General features: G+C 44.9%; 1 protein-coding gene across 1 annotated transcript; it reads right to left on the reverse strand.

Annotated features, from left to right (window-relative positions):
* Positions 1 to 27,796, reverse strand: ankle1 (ankyrin repeat and LEM domain containing 1). The gene is made up of 9 exons (XM_043721437.2): positions 27,738 to 27,796; positions 25,379 to 25,531; positions 23,585 to 23,690; positions 20,987 to 21,113; positions 13,666 to 16,974; positions 12,554 to 12,716; positions 6,628 to 6,787; positions 5,220 to 5,349; positions 1 to 3,690 (listed from the first exon to the last, which is right to left on the reverse strand). The coding sequence occupies exons 1-9, from the start codon at positions 27,794 to 27,796 to the stop codon at positions 3,518 to 3,520; spliced, it is 4,380 nt and encodes a 1,459-aa protein (XP_043577372.2). The 3' UTR covers positions 1 to 3,517.
* Between the last annotated feature and the right edge of the window lie 58 nt (positions 27,797 to 27,854).

Consider the following 27,854-nt stretch of genomic DNA (forward strand, 5'->3'; position numbering starts at 1 on the left):
ACTTCCATTTTAATTTGACAAGATAAAGGCATTTTTTAGTCAGTGACTTTGGAAAGAATCATCAAGAAATGTTAACCCCTGAAGCAAGAAACCTTAATCCTTCCATTGGGGATCTGTGTACATCTTATGATGATGCTTTCACTTTCATTTCTCTCACCATCACTTCAGCATTCAGCGCTATGAAAACAACGAGAGTTTGCTGCACGATTACAATCAACATCGGATCAATAATCCATTTAAACTGACCTTACAAAATTAACAATTAAGTGCAAACACAGGTCCAAAGTATCTGGTGATCTAAATATTATCTAGATGCAGACAATTTTTGAATTGTCTTCCAAAAGATACAAAGCCTTTTTCTCTCTCTCCACCCTCATCTCCCCAAGAGAAACAATTCAACATTAAAAGCAGCAGGTCTGAAAGGACAACGTTCAGAACACGGTCTCCCTCTGCCACCGCGTGGTGTCAATCCTTTCAAACAAGTTTCACAGCTTACTGATAGTTTACTGGTGCAATAGAAGGATGACCAAAGTAAAAAGTAAATGCATTTTGGAGCCTCTTTAAGGGTTAATTGACAACAATGATTGAGTTGACACAATGAGAGGCAAGGTTCTAGACGCTGCAGTTGAAGATTTGGCAGCACTGGGCAGCAGGAATGCCCCACAGCCAAGGTTCCTGCTTTCGACTGTGAACCAGTTACTCCTTGTAATAAACTGGCATGTGTGCGCGTGTGCATCTGTCAGTCTGTGCCTGTGTGTCTGTGAGAGATTGAGTGAGTGAGTGTGTGCAAGACAGAACACATGTTTACACATACCAGGCAGAGGCACATCTATTATTCCTCACGGTCATACTCACTGAGTTTCACAATGAGGATCTGAAAGCCCCAGGAACAAACACAAGCCAGCGTGTTCCCAAATTCATTCAAAATATTTCTCCATTCTTGTGATGTGGGCAGCACATTTATCACAATTGTTCCAAGCCATTGTCATGTATGCACTGGCTCTCTGAATGAATAACACACCTATTCCTCACCTATAATATCCATCATGTTGTATATCCTTCCTTTTTAAATAATAATTTAATTCACTCTTGAATGTGTCAGCCAAACTTGCCTCTGTAATATTTTTTATTTCAGACCAGACTGATATATTCATGTTACAATCTGGTAAAGGACCCATAAGTTTCTAATTAGACAAAAACTGAGATCCAGGGGACCTAACAGAATAGAGCCACATGATTCCATGTTTTGGTCAGCAATACTTTACTACACACTGTTGGAACAATATTACAATCTAAAATACATGTGCAATTTAGTTATTACTCTGACATTCAGATTATTCTAGTACATAACTTGGCAATGTGAAAATTGTCCAGCTACTTCCCATCAATAAAAGGAGGAAAAATACAACCTGGTAATTTATCGCCCTGCTGAAGCAAGGCAGAAACTCCACTGGCTGCAGTCATTCCTGGCATGTAGGAAGATGCTGTGGTTGTTGGAGGTCAATCATCTCAGCTGCAGGACATCTCTGCAGGAGTTCCTCGGGGTAATGTCCAAGACACAATGATCTTCAGCTGTTTCAATGACCTTCCCTCTTTCATATGGTCAGAAGTGAGGATGTTTGCTGATATTTGCACAATGTTCAGCATCATTCGCAACTCCTGAGATACTGAAGCAGTCCATGTTCAGAACACAAGCTCTGACCAATATCCAGGTTTGAGTTGATAAGTGGCTCAGTGGTTAGCACTACTGCCTCACAGCGCCAGGGATCTGGGTTCAATTCCAGCCTCGGGTGACAGGCTGTGTGGAGTTTGCACATTCTCCCAGTGTCTGCGCGGGTTTCCTCCCGGTGCTCCGGTTTCCTCCCACAGTCCAAAGATGTGCAGGTCAGGTGAATTGGCCATGCTTAATTGCACATAGTGTTAGGTGCATTAGTCAGAGGGAATGGGTCTGGGTGGGTTACTCTTTGGAGGGTCGGTGTGGACTGGTTGGGCTGTTTCCACACTGTACCGGCTGTGAGACGCTATTCAGCTCATTGCAACTGCTTCTCTTGAGGATGTTAGAATTAAAGAAAATAGGAGCAGGAGTAGGCCATTCAGCTCCTTGAACCTGTTTGGCCATTCAATAGGATCATGGCTCTTCTACCACAACCTGCACACTATCCCCAAGGAATGATATAGCACAGAAAATGGCCATTGGGCCCATTAGGCCTCTGTTGGGTCTTTAAAACGAATATGGGATTTAATTAGTCTAATTTCTGAATGGCTTTGCAAGTACTCCCCCTTCAAGTTCTTATGCGAGTACTCCCTCTTGAAAATTATTTTTGGGGCACTACATTTTACCCAGTGTGCAAACATTCTTTTTTTTTCCCCCCCAAAAAACTTCTCATTATTATTTTTATTTGTTGCCAGGTCACAAATCACCAATTTCACTCAATACGATGTCCTGGTCCACCATGGTGAAATTCTCAAAACCTGGTTGAAGCCACCATCTTTTACATTTATTCATCTTAAAATAAAAATGTAACGAATCCATTTAGGCCTGTTCAGATTGTAGGGAGAAATCATTTGAAGGAGTTAAAGACTCCAATGATGCAAGGGAATGCTCAGATATTTGTATCCGAAACACATGGCAGAAGCTTTCTTTTGCCAGATACCAACACAGCCAGGAACTCCTCAAACACTGCCATCTGGAGGTCAGCAGAAGAGAGCATTTTAAAAACAGCATTAAAAAGACATCTTTAAAAGGGTGGAGTAGGGAAAACTACAGCTTGAACCTAACTCACCATCACAGAGCAAGATAAAAAAACTTTCAGCTGCTATTTCCCAGGACCAATATTCCTCAAGTGTGGATCATCCAATGAGGGAAAGGCAGGGACATTTCTGCCCCATTCCCTTCGGAGCCTCTGCACACGGAAACCAGGAACTATTTTGACTGCTACAAACTGTTCAAGAGATTGCAAGAATCAGGAAGTTTAGGAAGGCGATAAATACCATTTTTGAATAAAAAGGCTAATTGTTCAGAATTTTCTTTTCCCAACAGAGATTGTATCTTTGTAGTTTATACCCTTTTTGGAGATCTGCACTCTTTATAAAAGTCCATCCAACCAAACGCAATGTCTCTTTGCAATGCAATGTTCAAATGTGCCCGCAGGAGGTGCACATGAGCCACTGGGTGGTGACCTTTCTGCCAGTAGTCCCTGCTGCTCTTCTCTATGGACATATGGTGTAGGATACCACCTCCCCTTCCAATGGGCACCAATGCCCACAACCTTGAAACAGCATGTGGGAATGCTCACACTACGGTTCTGTGGAACACTGGCACACCAAGTAAAAGGGCTGCATTTTTTGGGAATGCCAATCCACCAAAACCAGGGTGGGCACTGAAACCAACATGGACTACTCGAATGACGAGGGCAGAGCAGGGGTGCCATGTGGAAGGTCTCACGATTGGGTGTGTTGGAGTTTGCCGCACGGTGCTGGGGGTTTAGGGGTCGGTCTGAGCCATGCCCGCGGCCGGTCACTGCCCTATCCGGATATCGGCTGGACGCAGCTGCCGCTCCCCTTCTGCCAGAAAGATCTGCAGCGCCCGGCGGAGCATGTGGACCCCCAGCAGCCGCCGTCGCCTCGCTGTCCAGGTCGCAGCGACACCGTAATAATCGCCCCGTTTCTTGTTGGTCAACATCTGCAGGCCTGCAGCGAAGACAGACAAAGAACTCGCAATTAGCTCCGGCTTTCCAACACCTGCACAGGCCCTTTCCGCCCACTTGCTCAGTCAGAGAGCTTCTTTAGCAAAGGGAAACCCGAGGGGCGGCATTCATAAAGATCTTAAAAAGGTAACAAAAAGGTTTGAAGAGGTAAACATGGAGATAATATTTGCATGTACAGCTAGGAATAGAAGAGGGTAGACAGGCAGGAGGCTGGAAGATCACATGGTGACCCAGCGGATAGCACTGCTGCCTCACAGCGCCAGAGACCTAGGTTTGGCTCCCACCTCGGGAGACTGTCTGTGTGGAGTTTGCACATTCTCCCCGTGTCTGGGTGGATTTCCTCCCACAAAAGCTGTGCAGGCCAGGTGAAGTGGCCATGCTAAATTGCCCATCGTGATAGATGCATTAGTCAGGGGTAAATGTAGGGGAATGGGTCTGGGTGGGTTACTCTTTGGAGGGTCGGTGTGGACTTGTTGGGCTGAAGGGCCTGTTTCCATACTGTAGGGAATCTAATCTAAACACAGCAAGTTCGGCAGCAACAGGATGTTCTTCCAGCCTCCTGCCTGTCTACTTTGGATTGCAGCATCGGCAGGTTTTTTATTTTGTCTTTAGGAATAGAAGAGGGAGCCCTAAATAAAGGTGGAGGGAGCTAAGTATACTCTTTAAGGATTGGTTGGACATTGTGGTGGTACAAGAGCAGAGTTCAGCATCACCCTGTCCACTGAGGGACAGGCAACAAATGCTGGTCCAGCCACCGATGCCTGCATCACATTAATGAATAAGTAAAAAGATCACCATTAATCAACCACATAAAGAACTCAGCGACAACTTGATCAACAAGGTAAGTTTCTGAAATGAGGAGAGCAAGGTGGAGGTGCAGAAAGATTTAGGAAAGCAACTCCAGAGGTTACACGTGGGCAACTGACAGAACGGCCATTTGCAATGAAAAGGGAGGGTGTGGGAGAAGCCAGAAGGTGGAGATCTGAGCGTGCTGTAGAACTGCAGGAAACGATGGAGGTAGGGAGTGTCAAGGTCACTGTGGGATTCGAAACAAGGAAGAGAATTTGAAAACCAAGGTAAAAATTTAAAAAAAAGAATTGGAGGTGTTGGAAATCTGAAATCAAAAGCAGAAATTGCCAGAGAAACTCAGCAAGTCTGGCAGCATCTCTGGACAGAAAGCAGAGTTAACGCTTAGAGTCCAGCGATCTTTCTTCTCCCAGATCTACAGAAAGGTCACTGAACTCAAAACATAAATTGCTGGAAAAACTCAGTTAATGTTTTTGTTCAAAACCAGGGTGTTGTTTATGTGGGAGGCCAGTGAGCACAAAGAGTGACTGATGGGGGATACAGACCTGGTGTGAGTTCGGATGAGGGGAAGTGAGTTTGCATTTACAGAAGGTGAAAGATGAGGAGCCAGTCAGGAGGATAGGAGCGTAGTCAAGTCCAGAGGCAAGGTGGAATTGCATGCTGTGAGATTATAAAGCGTTTTATCATCCAGGCAGTCGGACTCACCCATTGCATCTACCATGCAAGCCTCCCGGGTGTACGCCTCAACAGGAATAACATTCTGGAAACAATGCAAAGAAATCACCCCGAGGCCATTCTCCCAGATATCCAGAATCTGCTTCAGTTTTGCACTCACCTGAATGCAAGGAGAGTAGAAACACTGAATTAAAAACAGATTAACCTGCAAAATACTGGACAGTGATTCAAAGACCTGGACTAATAACCTGTGGATCACAAATCAAAATCCCTTCCTTGTGGTAAATCGGGAATTTGAAAATAACATACAACAAAACAAATCTGGAAATAAAAAGTGATGCCTCTGCTACTTAGGACAATAGACCATTCAGCCCCTCAAGACAGAGGTGGGAGATAGAGACAGAGAGAGAGACACAGACAGACAGACAGACTGGTGAAAGAGACAGAGACACACACACAGACACACAGATGGGGGGGGTGTAGGGGAAGACACACACACACACACACACACACACACACACACAGAGGTGGGACAGAGAGATGCACACAGAGCATGGGAGGGAGAGAGAGAAAGACACACACATATATATACACAGGAGGGGGGAAAAGAGAGAGGGAGAGATAGAGAGAGACACACACACACAGGTGAGAGAGACAGAGACACACACAGGTAGGGGTGTAGGGGAAGACACACACACACACACACACACAGGTGGGACAGAGAGATGCACACAGAGGTGCAGGAGGAAGAGAGAGAGAGAGAGACACAGACATATACACACACACACACACACACACAGGAGGGGGGGGAGAAGAGAGAGAGAGAGAGAGGTGGGAGATAGCGAGACAGAGGTGGGAAATAGAGACAAAGAGAAGCAAAATTGAGAGGTTTCTGAGAGAGCTCAGCAACTGAATAGCGCAGACTGCAACAAAAGGCAAATCACCTTTTCAATTGGAGAAGTTCCTCTGGCAATATTTACTCCTCAATCAGCACTGCTGAAACAGATTATCTGGTCATGACCACATTGCTGTTTGCAGGATCTTGCTATGTAGAAATTGGCTGCTGAATTTCCTGGTTTGCTCCAGTGACTACACTTCAGAGAGGAACTTCACGCGGAGCAAACATGCCGAGGCCACGCCAGGTGCTATATATATATGCAAGCTCTTTCTTCCCTTTCATATTTGAGCCAACTGTCAGGCCAGGTCTAGGTGCAATTTGCCCTCAGTGGTCAGCATCAGGACAGGCTGCGATAATTGTACAAACATTGGGTGCAAGTGCCCTGCCTCCCAATCAGGTCAAGACTGTTCAACAGCACCTGGTGTGGAAATCAGGGGCTGGCAAGCTCTCCTCTAACGAAGAAAAGATGCAAACATGTAGACTTCAAGAATGTTACGAGGCTAAATCAAATTGATTGCAGGTCCAGCCTGTCCTGCTTACCTGATTACTGTTGTTTTTAAAATGTGTAAGAGCTTCATAGAGGTGACAGTATGGTCTGGAGCGCTTTCCTTTTCCCACATAGAAGATGGAGCTGACAAAAGTGCGGAAACATTCCACAGAGCTCAGAGTGTGACAGCGAACAGGCAGGTTCTTCGTGACCCTGGGAGTTGTTTGAGGAGAGAATGGGGGAGGGAGAGCACGATCAGAAAAGATTAAAAATAACTGTCAATTCAAAGTGGAGAAAGTAAGGACTGCAGATGTTGGAGAGTCCGAGTTGAAGAGTGTGGCACTGAAAAGAACAGCCAGTCAGGGAGCATCCGAGGAGGAGAGTTGACGTTTCGACCTTCCCGACGAAGGGCTTATGCCCAAAACGTCGACTCTCCTGCTCCTCAAATGTTGCCTGACTGGCTGTGCTTTTCCAGCACCATACTCTTCAACTGGTAACTCAAAAAGGAAAGTTCGCCAAACCTTAAATCCCTCAATTGTGAACAGATGAAAATTTCAAAATGGCCAAGTTAAATTGCCCGTAGTGTGCAGCGATGTGTAGGTTAGGTGCATTAGTCAGGGGAATTGTAGAGTAATAGTGTAGGAGAATGGGTATGGCTGGGATACTCTTCAGAGGGTCTTGTTGGATTTGTTGGTCCAAATAGAATCCCCACAGTGTGGACACAGACTATGAAACTAATACTGGCCCAGATCTTCCAATAGGAAGAAGAGTTATTGCAATGAGTTAAAACCCTAGCGGATTGCCCTGGAAATTGGAACATGCCATTACCTTACCTCTGGAATCTTACTCTCAGTCCCCAACTCTAGGTTAGAGCAGAGACTTTGGAGGGTTCTTACTGACTTTGTTTAACAGTTATCCAAGAAAAATGAGAAGAATAAAGACCTGCTCCAACTAGTATGTACTTTTTAAATTGACAGCCCTTACATCCCCTCATAACACAATGACCTATCCGACCCAACCACACCCCCTCCACCTACCAAACCCAAACTTCCTCCAGTCACTCTCGCTTGCTGCCCTCTTCCTTGACCCCTTGCAACTCCCCAAGAACCCAACACCTTGTCCTGATCCTGAAGGCCACACCACTTAGCCAGACCCACCTCGAGAGCCCACAATACCTGTTCCCCATATCCTCAAAACACCACCATTGACCATCACCCTCTGCTTCCCATCATGAAGCTAACTTCAGTTGCAGTTTTCCAAATTGCCCTGGGTCCTATGGTCTCCTAGCTTCTTAACCAGCCTGCCATGCATGACTTGGCAAAGGCTCTTCTGACGTCCAAATAGACTACATAAACTGCACCACCCTCATCCACACACCTAGTCACCTCCTTGAAAAATTCTAATTTGACAGACATCATTTTCTCTTACTGAGCCAAGTCCTTGATGAATTTTTGCCTCTTCAAATGGAGATCAATTTTGGTCCTCCGTTTTTCCGAGAGTTTCCTGACTGCCAATGTTAGACTCACTAGTCTGCAGTTTCCTGGCTTATCCCTACCACTTTTCTTTAGTAGACCATAATCAGGCCACTCAGCCCACTGGGTCCGCTCTGTCATTCGACCATGGTGTTCATGTTTCTCAACCCCATCCTCCTGCCTTCTCCCTGTAAGTCTTGATCTCCTTATCAATCAAGGACCCATCTCTGTCTTCAATACACTCAAAGGCTTGGTTTCCACAGACTTCTTGGTAATGAGTTCCACAGATTCACCATGCACCAACTGAAGAAATTCCTCCATCTCAGTTCTACAGGGAAGTCCCTTCATTCTTGTGCCCTCAGGGCCTCGTCTCTCCTACTAGTGGAAACATTTCCTCCATGTCCACTCTATCCAGGCCTCTCAATACTCTAAGTTTCAATGAGATCCCCCTCTTATCCTTCTAAACTCCATAGAGTACAGACCCAGAGACCTCATCCACCCCTCACAATGACAAGCCTTTCATTCTCAGGATCATTGTGAACCTACTCCAGACCCCCTCCAATGCCAGCACTGCTGACAATATTCCAAACGCCGATACAACCTCAGCTGCTATACATCCCTGCGCTGGATTTGAAAATTGTCTGATCCCCTTCAGTGGTCTCCCTTACTTGGGTTACAGCTCAGCTGGGCCAGGGAATTTACCCACCTTCAAGCTGACTAAAACCACTATTACCTGTTCCCTCTCAATTAACATTTGGTCAAGTGTACCTACATCATCCTTCTCTAGCATGAGCACAGATACAGTGTACTCATTTAAAACCTCACCTACACCTTCGAATTCCCCACACAGATTGCCACTTTGATCCCTACTCTCTCTCTGGTTATCTTCTTATTCCTAATAGATTTATAAACTGTATTTGGATTTTCCTTAATTTTACGCACCAGTATTTTTTCATGCCCCTCTTAACTCTCCTAATTTCTTCTTTAAATCAATGCTCTGCACTTTCTATTCTCCTCTGGGGCATCTACCGCCCTGAGCCCTCAGTTATCTGCAAGAAGCTTCCTCCTTTTCCCCGTATCCAATAATCCAGTAGATCCCTTGGCATCCAGGGTTCCCTGCACTTGCTGGTCTCTCCCTCCAGCGTTATGGGAACATGTTGGCTCCGCACTCTCACTCTCTCCTTTCTGAAAGGCTGCCACTGCTCGGAGGGAGATGTAATGAGTAGCTGCTCTCAGTCCACTTTAGTCTGATCCTGTCTCACCACGTTCAAATCAGCCTTCCCACAGTTCAGAACCTTTACTCCGGTTCATCTTCTGTCCTTCACTGTAACTATTTCAAATCTGACCAAGTTATGGTCATATTACCAAAATGCTCCCCCATTGACACTTCGACCAGTTGCACAGCTTCATTCCCTGAAAATAGTTCCAGCACTGGCCCCTCTCTTGTAGGACCTCCTATGGCGTAGAAAGTACTCCTGGACACCTTTTTAAAATTTCTATCATCTCTAAGCCCTTCACTCTTACCTGTCTATCCCAGTTAATATGGGGGAAGTTGAGACCAACTATTTTTACTACACTTTGAAATTTGACTACTTCTTTGTCCTTCTACCTCTCCCGAATTGTTTGTGAGTTGATAGCAATGTGACTGCACATTTTCATTTCTAAGTTCTACCTACACAGCCTCGGGTGACTGTCTATATGGAGTATGTGCATTCTCCCTGTATCTGCATAGGTTTCCTCCGGGGGCTCCGGTTTCCTCCCACAATCCAAAGGTGCGCAGGTCAGGTGAACCGGCCGTGCTAAATTGGCCAGTGTTCAGGAATGGGTAGGTTGGGTGCATTAGTCAGGGGTTAAATGTAGGCAATGGGTCTGGGTAGGTTACTCTTCGGAGGGTCGGTGTGGACTTGTTGGGCCGAAGGGTCTCTTTCCACACTGTACAGAGTCTATGATCTATAAGGCCTCATTTGAGGAACCTTATTAGGTATTTTCCTTGCTTATTGTAGTAATTTACTACTTAATACTGACTTGCCTGAAGAGTTTATATCCAAGAATCATTAGCTGCCAATCCTACTTACTAAACCATGTCTCTGTGATCACAATGATAACATGTGTGTGTTAATCTACACCCTCAATACATCTGTCTTACAATACTCACTGCATTAGGATAAATACCATCTCATTTTACACTTTTAACTTTTGATTATCTTTGCCCTGCCTCCTAGACTGAATCGATTTTTCTTCCATATTGTTCTGAGCATCACCTCCTACTGTACTTCAGTCCACATTCCACTCATCTGCTGAATTAGTTTAAACTCTCACTAATAGCATGAGCCCCAAACTCATCCACAATGATCTCATTCCAGTCCAGGCAAATCCTGTCAGACTCGAGCAGGTCCCAGCAAATTAAAGAAGGACGTAATAGGGAGAGGCTGAGCACTTTAGAGAGGAAACATCAGAGCTTGGGGCACTGGCAATCATACCTTCAGCCACCAATGATATTGTGATCAAAATCAGGGATGTGAAACTTCAGTTGCATGGATCAACTGGAGAAGTTGAATTCTTAGGTAAAATGTTGAAAGGAAATGAAATAAAGTGTTCCAAACCATGAGAGTTCAAGAATGAGAGAAACATTTCACTGGTGGAACAGCCAAAAACCAGAGGATGATGGGATTGATGTAAATGGTAAGAAACATGGACAAGAGGGAAAATAATTGAGTGGTTAGGATCTGGAATGCCCTGCAAGGAATGAAAGAGGGGTGGATTAAATTTTGGCTTTCAAAAGGGAATTGGATTGTTTCCTGAAGATGAAAAGTGTATATATATTTATAGAGAACACAAGCTGGGCAAGTTGTTCTTGCAGCACAATGGTGTGAATGGCTTTCTTCTGTGATTTAACTCATTGGGCTGATGTAATGTTAAAAGATTAAATTGGACTATCTCTCTGGACATTAATGTAATATTAAACTGCACTGACTGAACATTCTGAACATTGGGGATGACATTCATGCAGGAATGTGAATGACTGCCAACCCATTTCGACAATAATTCGCTACTACTCTCCTACATTATCAAAGAAAACTATCATTCAGCCCCTTCCATTCAGAAATGCTTTCACAGCCATCCCCCGAAGCTAGGATATTTCACACCTACATTGTCTTGGGGAATCACAGCCAGGAAATCAGCTACATAAAGATTCCCCAGAACTAGGGCATTTGCATTTCCGTTATCTCAGAGGATGATCTCATCCTACCATTGTACCTGGGGTAACGTGGTTATTGGTTGGGGGGGGGGGGGGGGGGGGACTGATTGGCCAGAGTATCTGTGAACATTACCAACTGACCTGTATAAAGGGGATGTGTTTCCAATGTTCGGCCCTCTTTTGACTTGACTTTGCACGCCTGCGAGGAGGGGGGGGGGGGGGGGGGGGGGGGGGGCGGCGAGGGGGGGGGGCGAGTTCAAAGGGAGTCACCAAGCTTATACAGGCTTTAACAAACTTTAACTGTTTGCAGAAGTTGGTGTGTGCGAATTGCATCTCATGTGTGAAACCTCGGGAAAAGAAGCTCATACTGACTATCATCCTGTCTGAGATCAGTAAACCCACCATAGATTAGGTACAGGATTTGGGATTTTGGGAATCCATGGTTGTAGTTCCTGGACCCAGAACATAGCAGAGAAGCCAGAAGACAGGCCAAGAAAACTACAGCCTCAAATATATCAAATCATGGCCAGAGGTTAAGGGATGCAGGGGGCTTTCACCTGAACCCCATCTCGTAAATGAAACACTCATCCCAAGGAGTGCCTTCTGAATGATCTTAAATCATCTTCATTCAGATTCAAATGAGTTTGGAGGTTAGAGCTGAGATCCCCAGACTGTATAGCAGAAGCTTTACTTTAAATCTAACCCTGTGTGGTCCCTATACTCAGAGTTAGATAGGGACAGTGTCGAGGCAGTTTTACTTTCATTCTGAAAGATTAGAGGTAGCTTTACTCAGCATCTAACCACGTACTGTCCCCACACTGGGAAAGTTGGGTAGGGACAATGTTGAGACAACTTTACAGAATACAGGGAACATTATCTTTGTATCTAACTCAGTTGTGCTGACAGTGTTTGATGGAACAGTGGTGAGGGGATTTATTTTCAGTTCAGAAGAGAAAAGAAAGCTCTAGATTTTCCGAGCTACCATCAGTTCTGAGGAAGGGTCACTTGACCAGAAATGGTAACTCTGATTTCTCTCCACAGATGTTGCCAGACCTGCTGAGCTTTTCCAGCAACTTCTATTTTTCTAAGCTCTACTTTCAGTTTAGAAGAATCTAATCCTGTGCAGTGCCTGGACTGGGACCGTTTGAGGGGGACAGTGTAGAGGGCACTTTACTCTATCTGACCGTGCGCTGTCCCTGTCCTGGGAGAATTGATGCCAGCAACAGGCCCCTGATGTGGGGCTGCTCTATCCCGAAGCCTAGAACTTGTTAAACTTGATTTTAAGTTGAAGACTATGAAAGACTGTACCTGGGATCAAGGAGCAAGTAATTGAAGCTGGATTTGAGGAGGCCCTCCCTCCATTTCCGGTTCTGGTCTGGCTGCTCAAATTGCTGCACGAGAGCTAGTTCATCCTGACTGCAATCCGGGAAGATAAACATTTCCAAACTCTGACATAGCTCTGGACTGTAACCTGGATAACAGAAACAAAACCAGTTAGCAGAGAGAAACTGGTCTGATAATTGCCTGAAACAAAATCTCCTTTACAGGTACAGAACTGGATTTAAGGTGATTGACAGAAGGATTAGGAAAGACTACAGAGATTTATTTATTTTTTACACCCAATGGTGTGGGGATCTGGAACTGAAGGGATGGTCCGGACTGTGTCATCATATTTAAAGAAAAAACTCTGATTTACATTGGTAAGCGATGTAACAAACAATTTTACTGATTAAGATCTGGATGATGAAATTATACGACATTAGCTTCCAACAGTGGGCTGAATGGCCTCGTTCTGTACTGCGTATCTTTCGAAAAAGCAATTTTTGAAGCAGAAAGACGTCGCATTGACAGAAGACCAGCTCCATCTTATACACCCATTGAATTTCTTACACACCAAAAAGGAATAATTTTACAGTCAATTAAATAAAATTCACCTTTCTACTTTCACTGTTGCCATGTTGGAAACAGCAGTCAATTTGTGCTCAGTGACAATAACCAGTTAATGTGCCTTTATAAAAATAAAAAAATGTGATATGGGTTGAGGGATAAATGACAGTGAAAACTCCCCAGCTGTGCCTGTAGGATCTATCTTTATGCTCACATGAGAGCGCTGATAGGCCTCAGTTTAATATTTCATCTGACAGTATGGTCACTCCTTCAGGACTCTCTCAAGGAGAGGCCGCTGGAATTTGGTGCTCACATGTTAAGAAAGAGATGCGGTTCCATCTGACTGTGGGGTGAGTTTGCGATCCAGGACAGCACGTCTACGCAACTCTGTACAATGGGCTTGCTGTGTTTCTGTTGGGCAATTTAGAAAGACTCTGGATGCAAAGCTTAGACCTTGGCCATGATCCTCAGTCACAACAATAGTCATGATCAGAATTTCAAATCAACAGAGAAGGTTCGAGCGCCCAACTTACTTGCAGACTGTTCTGGCTTCCTGGGCAAGGGCTCCTTTCTGATCTTGTTCAGAGAATACAGATAAACCTTCCTGGTGAAGTCTGTCACAGGGCCAGGGTCTTCCCCATAGTCTTTGAGCTGCCTTCGGATCTGAATGTTGGACAGGAGTAGGAGGCTGGGAGACAATGTTGGCTGCTCATTTTCTTTCTCCTCAGGACACAGCGTAGCACCGCTCTTGTAGGCCCTCCAGTCGTAGATGACGGTGTCCTCAGAGCCTGAGGTGCTCAGGTTCTCAGCGCTCATGTCTGTGCAAGGGTAACGGCGTTCTATGAACGTGTGGCCCTCCTTGGTGTCAGTGTACAGATATTCCACCGTTTCACCCTCATAACTGTTAACCGGACGGCCACCGGGAGACAGCTGCAGCTCCAGGTCGCCAGAGGGGCTTTGCCATTCCCCGTCGTGGTTTGGTATTTTTGAAAGACGCTGTGCGGCAGGCCCCTTGGAGAAGCTGCACCTTTGGCCCAGCTTCAAACCCATGTCCTCCAGCCTTGTGCTTTCACACACCTTGCCATCTAAGGAACAGTCACTGCCTTCATTCTCAGGGTCATCAGCTAACGGACACAGCGAGGAAGGGCGCGGGAAAGCACGGGACAACTCTGCAGCACCATTCACTCTGTGCTCCTGTTTCAATATTCTCAGCTCACTTGACGAGTCATTATCTTGAGAAGAGTTACTGGACCTCCCTTGGCTGACGTCATCGGCTCTTACGTAGGGCTGAGTGACCACTTGTTGCCCACTGAGTGGACACACACAACCATCTTGGCTGATCCCTCCACACTCAAGATTTAGGGGACATGGTGCTGCTTGGTTTCTGTTACCGCCATTCATTACACTTTTTATCTGGGTAGACGGTTTGTTGCTGTTTGCATCATCCATTGGGGATGGAGTGCGGTCAGTTCCTTTCTCACAGTTAGGATTTGGGAATGGCACAGTGTCAAAATCTGCATTTCCTGGTTCTGAGCACCAAGGAGCCAATGGCTGGACGGTCCCTTTCTCATGATCGTTACATCGAACGAAAGGAACCGTGTCAAAGTCTGCTTCTTCGCCATCCCAAGTGTGAGCAAAGGAGCAAGTTCCATCTTCATCCTCTGTGCCCTGGGAAACAGCAGAGCCGTGGCTGAGAGTGTCCAATGGACTTCTGGCACATACTGCTTGCTGCCTGCGAACTCGGCGAATTCTCCTGGGTGTGACGATGGTTTGCTCAAAAAGTGAGGAATTATAGCTCCTGGATGCGGAGTTGGCCAATCGACTCTTGGTGCGTGGAGTCACAAAAGGTGACAATCCGTTGCCGTCGAATTTCAGAGACAGCCCGGTCTCGTTTCCCAACTTGATGCCCCTCAGTAATTTTTCCAACGCTGTGTCACCATCTTCTTTCTCATCCCCAACTGACGAATATCCTTCAGTTAAACTCGTTTCAGTTTTGTTTCCCATGCTACTGTCAATGGAAGCAGAACCACTATGCGATGTTCCCAGGTTGGGTTCATCAGCTGAGACAATGGAAGAGGAGGATTTCTTGGTGGATGGCGTCAATAAACCTGGAAACTCCTCATCTCCCCTGTGGTCAGCAGGAACCTCTGCCATAAGCAACTCCATTTGCTTCCACTTGTGATTTTGGATGTTTGCACTCATGGCTGATGATACATCCAGTCTATTTTCATTATGGAGATTCACTGACTGTTTCAGGCTGCTCTGGGCTACAGTTGTCAGTTCCTCATTATTGCTGCTGCTTGTATTTACAGGCTCTGCCTGGGAACTCTGCAGGATGTCTCTATTGCTTGTGTTGGTGACGTTGTCGAGATGACCTTTACCACAGTCACTACACTGCCTTCCAACACTTGGAGGGACCCAAGAGTCACACTCGCCATTCCTTCGCAAACGACTGTCCTTGCACATTCTTCCAATGAACTGGGAGTCTTTAAAAGGAACAGTCTGTAAATCTCTGGAGTGTACCATCTGGATGCCAACTGCTGTAACGTCACCTGTACATCCTGAAACAGACTCTTCCTGGTTTGGACCTGCCTGAGTTTCCCGCATCAAACAAGATTCTGTATCTGCCTGAACTCGCTCTGTGCTACGTGTCCGTTCACAGGTTCCAAATGCACTGGGGAAACACTCAGACCCACTTTCACAGCTACAGTAGAGGCTGCTTCCCCTGCTGGAAATGGAGATTGAAGCTTTTGAATCACCTCCTTCATGTTGGGCACAGTTGGCACTGGGAGGACACTCATCACCGACAGTCCCCATGGTGTGGCTGAAAGTATCTTCCAAGGGAACGGCAGTGGTTTTATCCAGTTCGTTTTGAGTGGTCGAATGTCTGTGTTCAAAGAGGTAGATGTGATCTGGTGAGGTTATGTCAATGCCTTTGCATCTAGATGGATTTATTAAGAACTCAGAATCACAAAATTCTGTGTGTTTGGCGAGATCAAGCACGGTGCTTGACAGTGATTGGCTGGACTCGGGTCTTTCCTGTAAAGTGCACGTACAATCCAGTTCAGAAAGCCATTCTGTGTTAATGGAAACATTACCATCTTTAAAGACTTGCTTCTCTTTGTGTTGGGCACAGAGAGGTTCAGTTAGGAAGTACTCGCCTTCTGGGAGAAGATTGGTTGAGCTTTTCAATCTGTTGCTCCCAACTGGACACAGTTGAGAGGTGGACGGAGGCAAAAAGCTCTCATCATCAATGGAGGTTTCCAGCCCGTGGCTCAGAGCTGGAGGTGGCTGGGGAGCAGACATAGGGAAAAAGCCCTCATCATCCTGAAGGGTTAACTCTTGGCCAACTGATGTGTGGTACTCAGAGGAGTCAGTTCCAGAACTGTGTTCATGTGAAGCCAGCTTTTCAAACTTTCCATCTGTCCCCACATGGGTATTTGACAACATACAGTCATCAAGGGTTACTTCCACAGTTGCAATGACGTGATCTTTACCCTTGTCCTCAGCTATACCCCTACAATGCCCTCGTCCCTGTGGCTTCACTGTTCCTGATAGAGACTGGGGCCTCAGTGACTCAGACCAGATTGATGTGTCATCCCCTAAACGACTGCTCCTTGGGTTTATTTCCGTCAGGTAGCTGCATGGTTTTTCACTGATTGCACTGGGGTCACTGACACTGAGCGCAGACCAGCTGAGTGTTGCGGATCGCTGGGGTCTGCGGACTGGATGTAATTCGTCATTTCTTCCAGGAAGTGCGTCCACTTTGTGTCTTTCGGTGATGCCGAACACAACAGGGTCAGCGAAGAAATGAAATCCGCTGCTGAGTCTTCGATAGGAGACTGCAAGAACCCAGAAAGCAGAACCAAGCAGTTAGTAACATTCAAAATAAACCTGACCCACACACCTTGGCTTTTTGCTTGTTTCACACCAGCACTGATAGGATCATGAGGAACAGGCTAGTCAGCTCTTTGATTATGCTCTTCCATCCAATAATAAGATAATAATAAGATGTAACAGTGGCCTTGCTTCCTCCCTGCCCCCTCATTACCTCCCCACAACCTGGACTCCCTTCCAGATCAAAACCTGGTCTAATACAGACATCAATATATTCAATGAGCCAGCCTCCACTGGTCACTGGGGAAGAGCAATCTAGAGGTCAGCCACCCTCACAGAAAGCAATCCTTCTCATCGCCGTCTTGAATGGGAGAACCCTTTATTTTTAATTTGAGATAAACAGGGGTGGCATGGTGGCTAGCACTGCTGCCTCACAGCGCCAGGGACCTGGGTTCGATTCAAGCCTCGGGCAACTGTCAGTGTGGAGTTTGCACATTCTCCCAGTGTCTGCGTGGGTTTCCTCTGGGTACTGCGGTTTCCTCCCACAATCCAAAGATGTGCTGGTCAGGTGAATTAACCATGCTAAATTGCCCGTAGTGTTCAGGGATGCTTAGGTTAGGTGCATTGGTCAGGGGTAAATATAGGGTAATACTGTGGGGGAACAGGTTAGGGTGGGTGTGGACTTGTTGGGTCGAAGGGACTGGTTCCACGCTGTAGGGATTCTATGATTCTAAAAGATTTCTAATCAGTACAGCAATCAATGGTAAGGAGGAAAGTGCCGTTGAGGATTATCCAATCAGCCACAGTCTCATTGAGAGGCACAGCAGACTCACTGGGCTGAATGGCCTACTTCTGCTCTTATGTCTTATGGCCCAAACTGTCCCAGGTTCTAACGATCTCCACAAGAACAACCACCCTCTCAGCATCTAACTAAACATTAGTGCTGCATCAATGTCTTCACCATTTCCTTCTCGAGAAGGGGAAACACTGGGCGAAGAGAGAATTGAGCCGGGTTTGGATGAGATTTGTTTTCATTGTTCAGCTGGCACTCTTTGAATTTCAAACATTTGATTCAAATCATTTACCCTTGTCAGGAATTAACTGGAGTTCTAAATTCTCCCTGACATTGCTCACTTGATTGAGTTTTCTGAAGAAGTAACAAGAGAAGATTGATGAGGGCAGAGCGATAGATGTGATCTAGATGGACTTCAGTAAGGCATTCGACAAGGTTCCCCATGGGAGACTGATTAGCAAGGTTAGATCTCATGGAATACGGGAGAACTAGCCATTTGGATACAGAACTGGCTGAAAGGTAGAAGACAGAGAGTGGTGGTGGTGGAGGGTTGTTTTTCAGACTGGAGGCCTGTGACCAGTGGAGTGCCACAAGGATCGGTGCTGGGTCCACTACTTTATGTCATTTACATAAAGTTACAGTTAGTAAGTTTGCAGATGACACCAAAATTGGAGGTGTAGTGGACAGCGAAGATGGATACCTCCGATTACAACAGAATCTTGACCAGATGGGCCAATGGGCTGAGAAGTGGCAGATGGAGTTTAATTCAGATAAACGCGAAGTGCTGAATTTTGGGAAAGCAAATCTTAGCAGGACTTATACACTTAATGGTAAGGTCCGAGGGAGTGTTGCTGAACAAAGAGGCCTTGGAGTGCAGGTTCATAGCTCCTTGAAAGTAGAGTCACAGGTAGATAGGATAGTCAAGGCGGCATTTGGTATGCTTTCCTTTATTGGTCAGAGTATTGATTACAGGGGTTGGGAGGTCATGTTGCAGCTGTACAGGACATTGGTTAGGCCACTGTTGGAACATTGCGTTCAATTCTGGTCTCCTTCCTATCGGAAAGATGTTGGGAAACTTGAAAGGGTTCAAAAAAGATTTACAAGGATGTTGCCAGGGTTGGAGGATCTGACCTACAGGGAGAGGCTGAACAGGCTGGGGCTGTTTTCCCTGGAGCGTCGGAGGCTGAGGGGTGACCTTATAGGGATTTACAAAATTATGAGGGGCATGAATAGGGTAAATACACAAAGTCTTTTCCCTGCGGTGGGGGAATCCAGAACTAGGAGGGCACAGGTTTAGGGTGAGAGGGGAAAGATATAAAAGAGACCTAAAGGGCAACTTTTTCCACACAGAAGGTGGTATGTGTACGGAATGAGCTGCCAGAGGAAGTGGTGGAGGCTGGTACAATTGCAACATTTAAGAGGCATTTGGATGGGTATATGAATAGGAAGGGTTTGGAGGGACATGGGCCGGGTACTGGCAGGTGGGACTAGATTGGGTTGGGATATCTGGTCAGCATGGACGGGTTGGACCGAAGGGTCTGTTTCCATGCTGTACATCTCTATGAATCTATGTTAAATTTGCTACGTAAATGCAAGTTGTTGTTGTAAACCTCATGTCCCTGCTTGCGACAACTGTCTGTGTGGCCCCAAAGGAGCCAAAAAAGTGGCTTGCAAACCTCAGCCCAGGAATCCCTCAAGGATCCAGGAGGAAGAAAGAATTTAAGACAATACCGAGGGCTATTGAAGGGGATAGCAAATGACAGCAGCAGCAAAATTAACGGGGAAATGTTTGAACTTTTAATGTTAAGGGAAAATATTAAAATTAATTCAGTTCAGATGGAAAACAATGATAGTTTGGCACTGTGAGGATTACAGACCACCAAGAATTGCTGTGAAATGTCAGCGTTTCCAAAACAAAAAAAAAAGACTCTTTCCTTTCATCCAACTGAAATTTATATGAAAAGAACTGAAGTCTGTCTGTTGGCTAACGGTCCAAAGAAAATGGGTTTGATTCATTTTCAGCATGATTCATAGAATCCATAGTGTGGAAACAGGCCATTCGGCCCACACAGACTATACCAACTCTCTGAAGAGCACCCCACCCAGACTCACCCCCTTAACCCTATCCCTGCAACCTCTACGGCCACATCCCATAATTCATTTTCAACTTGGCAACCTCACTCAAATAGTAGAGGTGTTCAGAAGTGGTAACATGATAGTATGGGATGAAGCTAGGTTGGAATGGTATAATTGGTGCAATAGGCATGCATTGAGTCTCTGCCAAAATTAAATCCTCCCTCCCTCTCTCCACTAAATTGAGGGGTATACCATATCATTGAATCATACAAAATTCAGAAAATAGTTGGGCAAGGTAGATGCGGCAAGTATGTTTCCCCTCACTGAGGAGCCTGGAACCAGGATCAGAATAAGGGGTAGGCCATTTCAGACAAGTACATTTCCTCACTCAATGGGTGGTGAACCTTTGGAACGCTCAGTGGAAGCTCAGTCACGGACAGTGTTCAGAGACGGATACCTTTCTAGATGCTGATGACTTCAACAGATATGGGGATAATTCAGGACATTGGCATTGAGGCAAGTGATCAGTCACATGTAGGATGGCAGAACAGGCTCGAGGGGCTGAATGGCCTATTCCTTTCCATATTTTCTTAGTTAGGAAAGACTGAACAGGATGGTGCTCTAGTTTGGAGAAAACAGAGAGATGACCTGATAGCAGTTTTTAAGACCATGGATGGGTTTGATAGGGTAGATATAGAGAAATAGGAGACCCAAACTAGGCAACAAAAGTACAATAAATTAAATAGAGAATTTAGGGGAATCTTGAGAGATGAGGTCATAGAACAGATGACCTCCAGGATTGGTAGAGGTGAATATCAGAAATAAAACTAGAGAAGATAACTGGCAGCAAGAAATAGAAGGATATGTTGATGGGGTTAAATAACGCAGGGCAGGAGGTGGTACACATGGTGGATCAACACCAGCATGGACCTGTTGGGCAAAATGGCCTATTTCTGTGTTGTAGACATTTTATGGTACCATTATCCTGAATTACTTCGGAAAACAATCATAACCTGAGCAGAGTCTGTTAATAACAGGGCAGACTGGGGAATGCACCTCCAGATTGTTTCACACCAAATTATAGACATAACCACGGACCATCTGGTAAAGGGTTTGAAAACAATGGTGAAAGAGAATCGGATTCTCACCATATTGGTATGTGGGAGGCTCTTCCTCTGTATTCTCCGGCAGACTGTCACGGTAATACTCCTGGAGAATCTGACAACATTTCACATTTCCTTGCTCCTCAGCAAGATCCTGGGCCCTCAGTCTGTCCTAGACGTTAAATTAAAACAGAGAATGATGTCAAGGGTTGCATACCTGACAACAGGATACACAAAGAGAGTTCAAAGAAACATTTCAACTCATGTGTTGCAAAGTTTTCTGTAGGCCACACTTTCCGATAGGTTTCTTGGAGGGAGGTTCTCCCACATTTCTCCTCTTTTCACGTGAAAAGCTACTTCTTATTTCCAATTTGAACAGACTGAACTCTAATTTTAAGACCATGTACATTTGCTTTGGTTTCCATCATCTGTGGAACTAGCTTCTGTGTTCATCTTCTACATTAACTAGACAGCATAGGTTTAAGGTGAGAGGGGAAAGATTTAGAACGGACCTGAGGGGCAACTTTTTCAGACAGAGGGTGGTGTGTGTATGGAATGAGTTGCCAGAGGAAGTGGTGGAGGCTGGTACAATTAGAACATTTAAAAGACATCTGGATGGGTACAGGAATAGGAAGCATTTAGAGGGATATGGACCAAATGCTAGCAAATGGGACTAGATGAATTTAGGATAGTTGGTTGACGTGGACAAGTTGGACCAAAGGGTCTGTTTCCACACTGTACTGTTTTATGACTCGATTTAACGTTTCAACACCTCAAGTAGATGACCTAAACAAATTTCCAATATCGAGTCATTTATCCCATTGCCATTTGCGGGACCTTGCAGTGTGTGCACTGTCTGCAAATGTTCTCAGAGTAGAGAATTCTGGGATTTATAAATAGAAGGAGAGTTCAAAAGCAAAGAGCATTGTAGGTGAAACTTCATAAAACACCAGTTCAGCCTCAACTGGAATATTGTGCCGCACTTTTGGAAGATGGTGAAGGCTTCAGGGAGGGTACAGAAGAGATTCACGAGGATGGTTCAAGGATGAGACATTTCAGAAATTGGTGAAATTGGGGTTGTTTCCTTTCGTGAAAAGCATTTGAATGTAGGCAATAAGACTTCAGAGCAGAAGGCGGCCATTCGGCCCACTGAGTCTACTCCAACATTCAGTGAGGTCATCACTGACCTGATAATCCTCAACTCCACTTTCCTGCCTTATCCCCATAACCCTTGATTCTCTTACTGAGTTAAAAAAAAATTGTTTATTTCAACCTTGAACTTACTTCAAAACCCAGCCTCAACAGCACTCTGCAATAAAGAGTTCCACAGATTCACAAGTCTCAGAGAAGGAATTCCTCCTCACCTCTGTTTTTAAATGTGTGCCTACATATTCTGAATTATTTTCTCTGGTCTAGGCTCTCCCAAAAAGGTGAATCAACCTGTCTGCATTTATCCTGCCAAGCTATCGATGAATCTTTTATAGTTTACGATGAGATTCGGTAGAGACATTGAAAATCAGGAGAGGTCCAGACAGCATACAAAGGATGAAACGTTCCTCATCTTTAGCAGTTGAGAATCCCAAGATACGAAGTCAAGGTGGATTGGGAAAGAACCAAAGGCAACAAGAGGAAAATTGTGCTGATCAAGCGAGGTGTTTGAACCTGGGACGCACTGCTTTAAAGATTGGGGAGTGAGATTCAATCATGGGTTTCAGTTGGGTATTATCTGCACAGATAAAATTTGCAGAAATAGATTTGCAGGAATAAGGCGGCACGGTGGCTCAGTGGTTAGCATCGCTGCCTCACAGCGCCAGAGGCGTGGGCTCAATTCCACCCTCGGGCAACTGTCTGTGTGGAGTTTGCACATTCTCCATGTGTCTGCATGGGTTTCCTCCCACAGTAAAAAGATGTACAGGTTAGGTGGATTGGCCATGCTAAATTGCCCTGTAGTATCAAGGGATCTGCAGATTAGATGGGTTAGCCTTGGGAAATGCAGAGTTGTAGGGATTGGGTGGATCTGGGTGGGATATTCTTTGGAGGTTGATGGTGTGTGGCCTGCTTCCACACCACAGGGGTTCTATGAGATGGGGGTGGAATGAACCAGATTGAGCTTGCAAAAAAAAAAAATTACACGGACACAATGCACTGAATGGCCTCTTTTTGTGTTGTAACACACCAAAATTCTATCAAATACATTTTAGGACTCAAAAATAACTTACTGGCCTTTTCCTATTTCCAACAGCCACAGAAAGTGGTGGAGAATTATAGAACAAACTGTACAGACATATCCAAGGTGGATAAATGAACGAGCTGTTAAACTGACCTGATTCCTCCTGCTTTTCCACATAGCCCTGCAAACCTTGCCCCAACAAGTATTTACTTCATTTCCTTTCAAGCAGCACATTACAGATCATAACAATTTACTGACTTGAATTTCTCAGTTCCATTTTAGTTCTTTTGTCAATTATCTTGAATGTGTATTCAGCTAAACAAACTCCCTGCCAGTGGAAACGGGCATAAACACAAAGTCCTTTCGTCCTTAATGCACAATGGAGGTTGCAGCTTCCTATATCTAATGGGAAATAGGGGATGGAGAGAAGCCCCACTAGTTTGTGGGGGAGAACAGCTCCTTTACTCATTTACCTGATCCTGGAGAGTAGGGTCTGCTCCACTTCTCAGCAACAGTTTCAAACTCTTGACGCAGCCCCAGGAGGCAGCTACATGCAATGGAGTGAGACCTTCAGTGGATCTACAGAATTAAAGATCGGCTAAGGATTGAATTTCCAAACTTTACAATCACGTCAGTTTGCTCACAGTCTGCACTAACACAATGCAATGTCACCAGGCTTTCATTGTACAACATTAGCAGCTACAGGACAATCTCTGTATAACTCTGGGTTGAAATAATGGTGTATACAGACCATCCATTGCTGACTGTGCAAATAGCAATGACTAAACTGACTGTACACAGAAGCAGGTCATTCAGTATTAAAATATACTGCAGAACCAATTTAAACAGCAAGGAATTCTGCACAAAGTGATATGATAGTAATAACATATGGACTATTGATATTTATGTCCCATTGTGGATATTACTACCTGGGACTTGCATGGACTGAAAAGGAACACCATGGACTTAAAATGGTCACATCAATCAGCTGACCACAGGTTAGCGAAGTTTCATGAGATGAATGTGGAATATACAAAGCTGTCTGAATCAAAATGAATATTTTATCAAAAGTAATTGAAACCTTTCAAAAAATACATTCACAGGATGTGGGTGTCACTAATTACCTAGGAGTAGTGAAATGTCTGGAGTCACATATAGACCAGACTGGGTAAGGATGGCAGTTTCCTTCCCTAAAGGATATTAGTAAACCAGATGGGTTTTCCTGACAATCAACAACAGTTTCATGGTCATCATTAGACCCCTAATTCCAGATATTTATTGAATTTAAATTCTACCATGGCAGGATTTGAACCTGGGTCCCCAGAACATTACCAGAGCCTCTGGTTTAACAGTCTAGCAATTATACCACTAGGCCACACAGTCATGCATAGAGAAACACATCTCCTATGTTGTCTTACACCTAAATGATAAGTCTCATATATTGGAGATGGAAGATCTCAGGTGAAATCATCAAGCTTGGAAATGATTAACTTATATTGAAAAATACAGCAAAAAACAACTGTATTGTAGAGAGCTGTCTTTATAGAGCTGAGGAGGTGGATTTGTAATTGCAACAAACTGGACAATGTGTCCTCTCAGTTTAAGAAAGTGTCCAGTGAGAGTCGATTAAAAAGAAACTCCAGTACAGAGAACACAACTATTTAACCAGAAATACTTGTTACTGCTAATTATAAAAGACACTGATTAAAATCAAGGTGTCACATTAAAAACATGTGTCTCAAGGATCCTAAGGGCTGTAAACAGTATAGTCCTTTCATTTTCCTTTTGTAGTGAACACTTAAACCCTTTTTGACTTTGTACTTGCTTGATGCCACACCTTTAGTATTTTTCTTAGGGTTAGCTAATAATAAAGTAGTTCCTTTTGTCATTCAAGAACACCCAGCATTTGACTCCTTACTAATCCAGTAAACAGTGGGCTTATGTTAGAGAGACATATAGCATCACAGTAAAAGAACTTAAACCTCTGCTGTGACTACCAGAGGTCAAAAAGAAGGGAGTCTTTTCAGCCTCTCTCTCCTGGTCATAACAGGATTAACTCTTGCCCTATCCCCACACTATCTATCCATCATCTCCAAGGCACAACTCAGGACTGTGATTGAATATTCTCCGCTGGCCTTTCAATGGGAAATATTGTAAAAATGTCTTTTATTGCAGACGGACAGAGAAACAACAGCACGTTGAAAATTGACACCTTGCCTCTGTAAGAAAGTCTGCACATTAAGTGACTGCAACAAAATGCCACTAACCTGACATTGGGATTTGCCCCGTGCTGAAGTAGTAGTTTTAAACATCGAATTCCACCTTCTGTGTCCTTCCCAGCTGCTAGGTGTACAGCTGCTACTCCCTCAGGTAAGACCAGGTTGGGGTTAGCACTCTCCTTCAGCCACCTCTCTAAGGAACTGAGAGGACAGACCAACATTAATGCAATCTAAAGGGCACAACGGCATCATCAGACAACATTGGAGACATATTTGGAAGATTATGTCAACTACCCTGGACACCCTCAAACTAAGAGCTGGAAAACTCTAAATGTTTGTGGACATCACAGCCAAGTTTCAAATTATCCTCACCTGACACACAATTTGCATTTATATAACACCTTTAAAACAGTAAAATATCCTCAGGTGCTTCAAAAAGCATTAGAAACATTTGACACAAAACCATACAAGGAGATAGTTAGGCAGGTGACCTAACATTTGGTAAAAAAAGGGTACGTTTTATCATTGAATCCCTACAGTGTCGAAACAGGCCATTTGGCCCAACAAGTCCACACTGACCCTCTGAAGAGTAACCTACCCAGACCCATTCCCCAACACTATTACTGTACACTTACCGCTGACTAATGCAGCTAACCTACACATCACTGAATCACGATGGACAATTTAGCATGGTTAATTCACCTAACCTGCACATCTTTTAGGTCATGGGAGGAAACTAGACCACCCAGAGGAAACCCACGCAGACTCAGGGAAAATGTGCAAACTCCACACAGTCACCCAAGGCTGGATTTGAACCTCGGTCCCTGGTGCTGAGAGGCAGCAGTACTAACCACTGAGCTATCATGCTCCAGTATTTCCTGAAAGGAGGCTTACAAGAATAGTTCCAGGGATGGAAAACTTCAGTTATTGGGAAAGGTTGGGATTGTTTTCTTTGGAGAGAAGACATTTGAGAGAAATCATCATGAGGGTTCTGGAAAAAGTGGATAGAGAGATTGTTCCCACTTGTCAAAGAACCAAGAACAGAGGATGCAGGTTTAAAATGTTTTGCAAAAGCAGCAAATATAAGGGGAAAAAAAACACTTTTCCATAGCAAATAGTTAGGGCTTGAAGGGGTTCCATTAGTTGGATGGACAGCTACTTCATGACAGAGTAATGCTGATAACATGGGTTCAATTTGGGAGAAGATTTGTAGTTTGGGTGCTCGTTGTCGTGGTTCTGTTCACCGAGCTGGGAATTTGTGTTGCAGACGTTTCGTCCCCTGTCTAGGTGACATCCTCAGTGCTTGGGAGCCTCCTGTGAAGCGCTTCTGTGATGTTTCCTCCAGCATTTATAGTGGTTTGTCTCTGCCACTTCCGGTTGTCAGTTCCAGCTGTCCGCTGCAGTGGTCTGTATACTGGGTCCATGTCGATGTGCTTATTGATTGAATCTGTGGATGAGTGCCATGCCTCTAGGAATTCCCTGGCTGTTCTCTGTTTGGTTTGTCCTATAATAGTAGTGTTGTCCCAGTCGAACTCACCAGGATAAAGGACCCGATACCCAGCATGAGCAAAACCAATATAGTGTACAAAATCCCATGCAAGGACTGCACAAAACACTACATAGGACAAACAGGAAGACAGCTAACGATCCGCATCCATGAACACCAACTAGCCACGAAACAACACGACCAGCTATCCTTAGTAGCCACACACTCAGATGACAAGCAACATGAGTTTGACTGGGACAACACTACTATTATAGGACAAGCCAAACAGAGAACAGCCAGGGAATTCCTAGAGGCATGGCACTCATCCACAGATTCAATCAATAAGCACATCGACCTGGACCCAATATACCGACCACTGCAACGGACAGCTGGAATTGACAACCGGAAGCTGCAGAGACAAACCACGATAAATGCCGGAGGAAAGATCACAGAAGCGCTTCACAGGAGGCTCCCAAGCACCGAGGATGTCATCTAGACAGGGGTCGAAAGATCTGCAACACAAATTCCCAGCTCGGCGAACAGAACCACGACAATGGGTTCCATTTCCATAATAGCTGAGCTCCACACAAGGAGGATTCTGCCTCTCAACCTCTCCATTCACTTGAGGCGTGGTGACCCTCTCCATCAGTTCTCTCTCTCTCATGAGAGCAACCCTTTGGGACTGTGGAGACTTTACCATAAAATGCAGTCTGTGATGGACAATCCCCAACAGCATTGCTGCTCCTGCTAAAATGAAAGGTGGACAATAAATTATAACATTTAAAATATAAAAATACACCCAGGAGCATCCTAACCCAACATCTGCCTCCAGCAAAGAACATGCCCCAACTTGTTAAAATGAAACATGCATGATGAAATGCAACATTTAAATATATAAATACATCCAATGAGTATCCTTACACAGTATCCTCCTCCTCTATAGCCCAGTGTAGGTGCCTTGCCAGCAGCTCCCTGCTCATCCTTAACCCCCCAGATTGATACACTCATTACCGTCCAGTTACATTCACAAAGTCCCGT

The sequence above is a fragment of the Chiloscyllium plagiosum genome, unplaced genomic scaffold, assembly GCF_037043375.1.
Source record: "Chiloscyllium plagiosum isolate Xiang-an unplaced genomic scaffold, Cpla_swu_hap1 HiC_scaffold_28, whole genome shotgun sequence".
In the NCBI taxonomy this organism is placed as follows: domain Eukaryota; kingdom Metazoa; phylum Chordata; class Chondrichthyes; order Orectolobiformes; family Hemiscylliidae; genus Chiloscyllium; species Chiloscyllium plagiosum.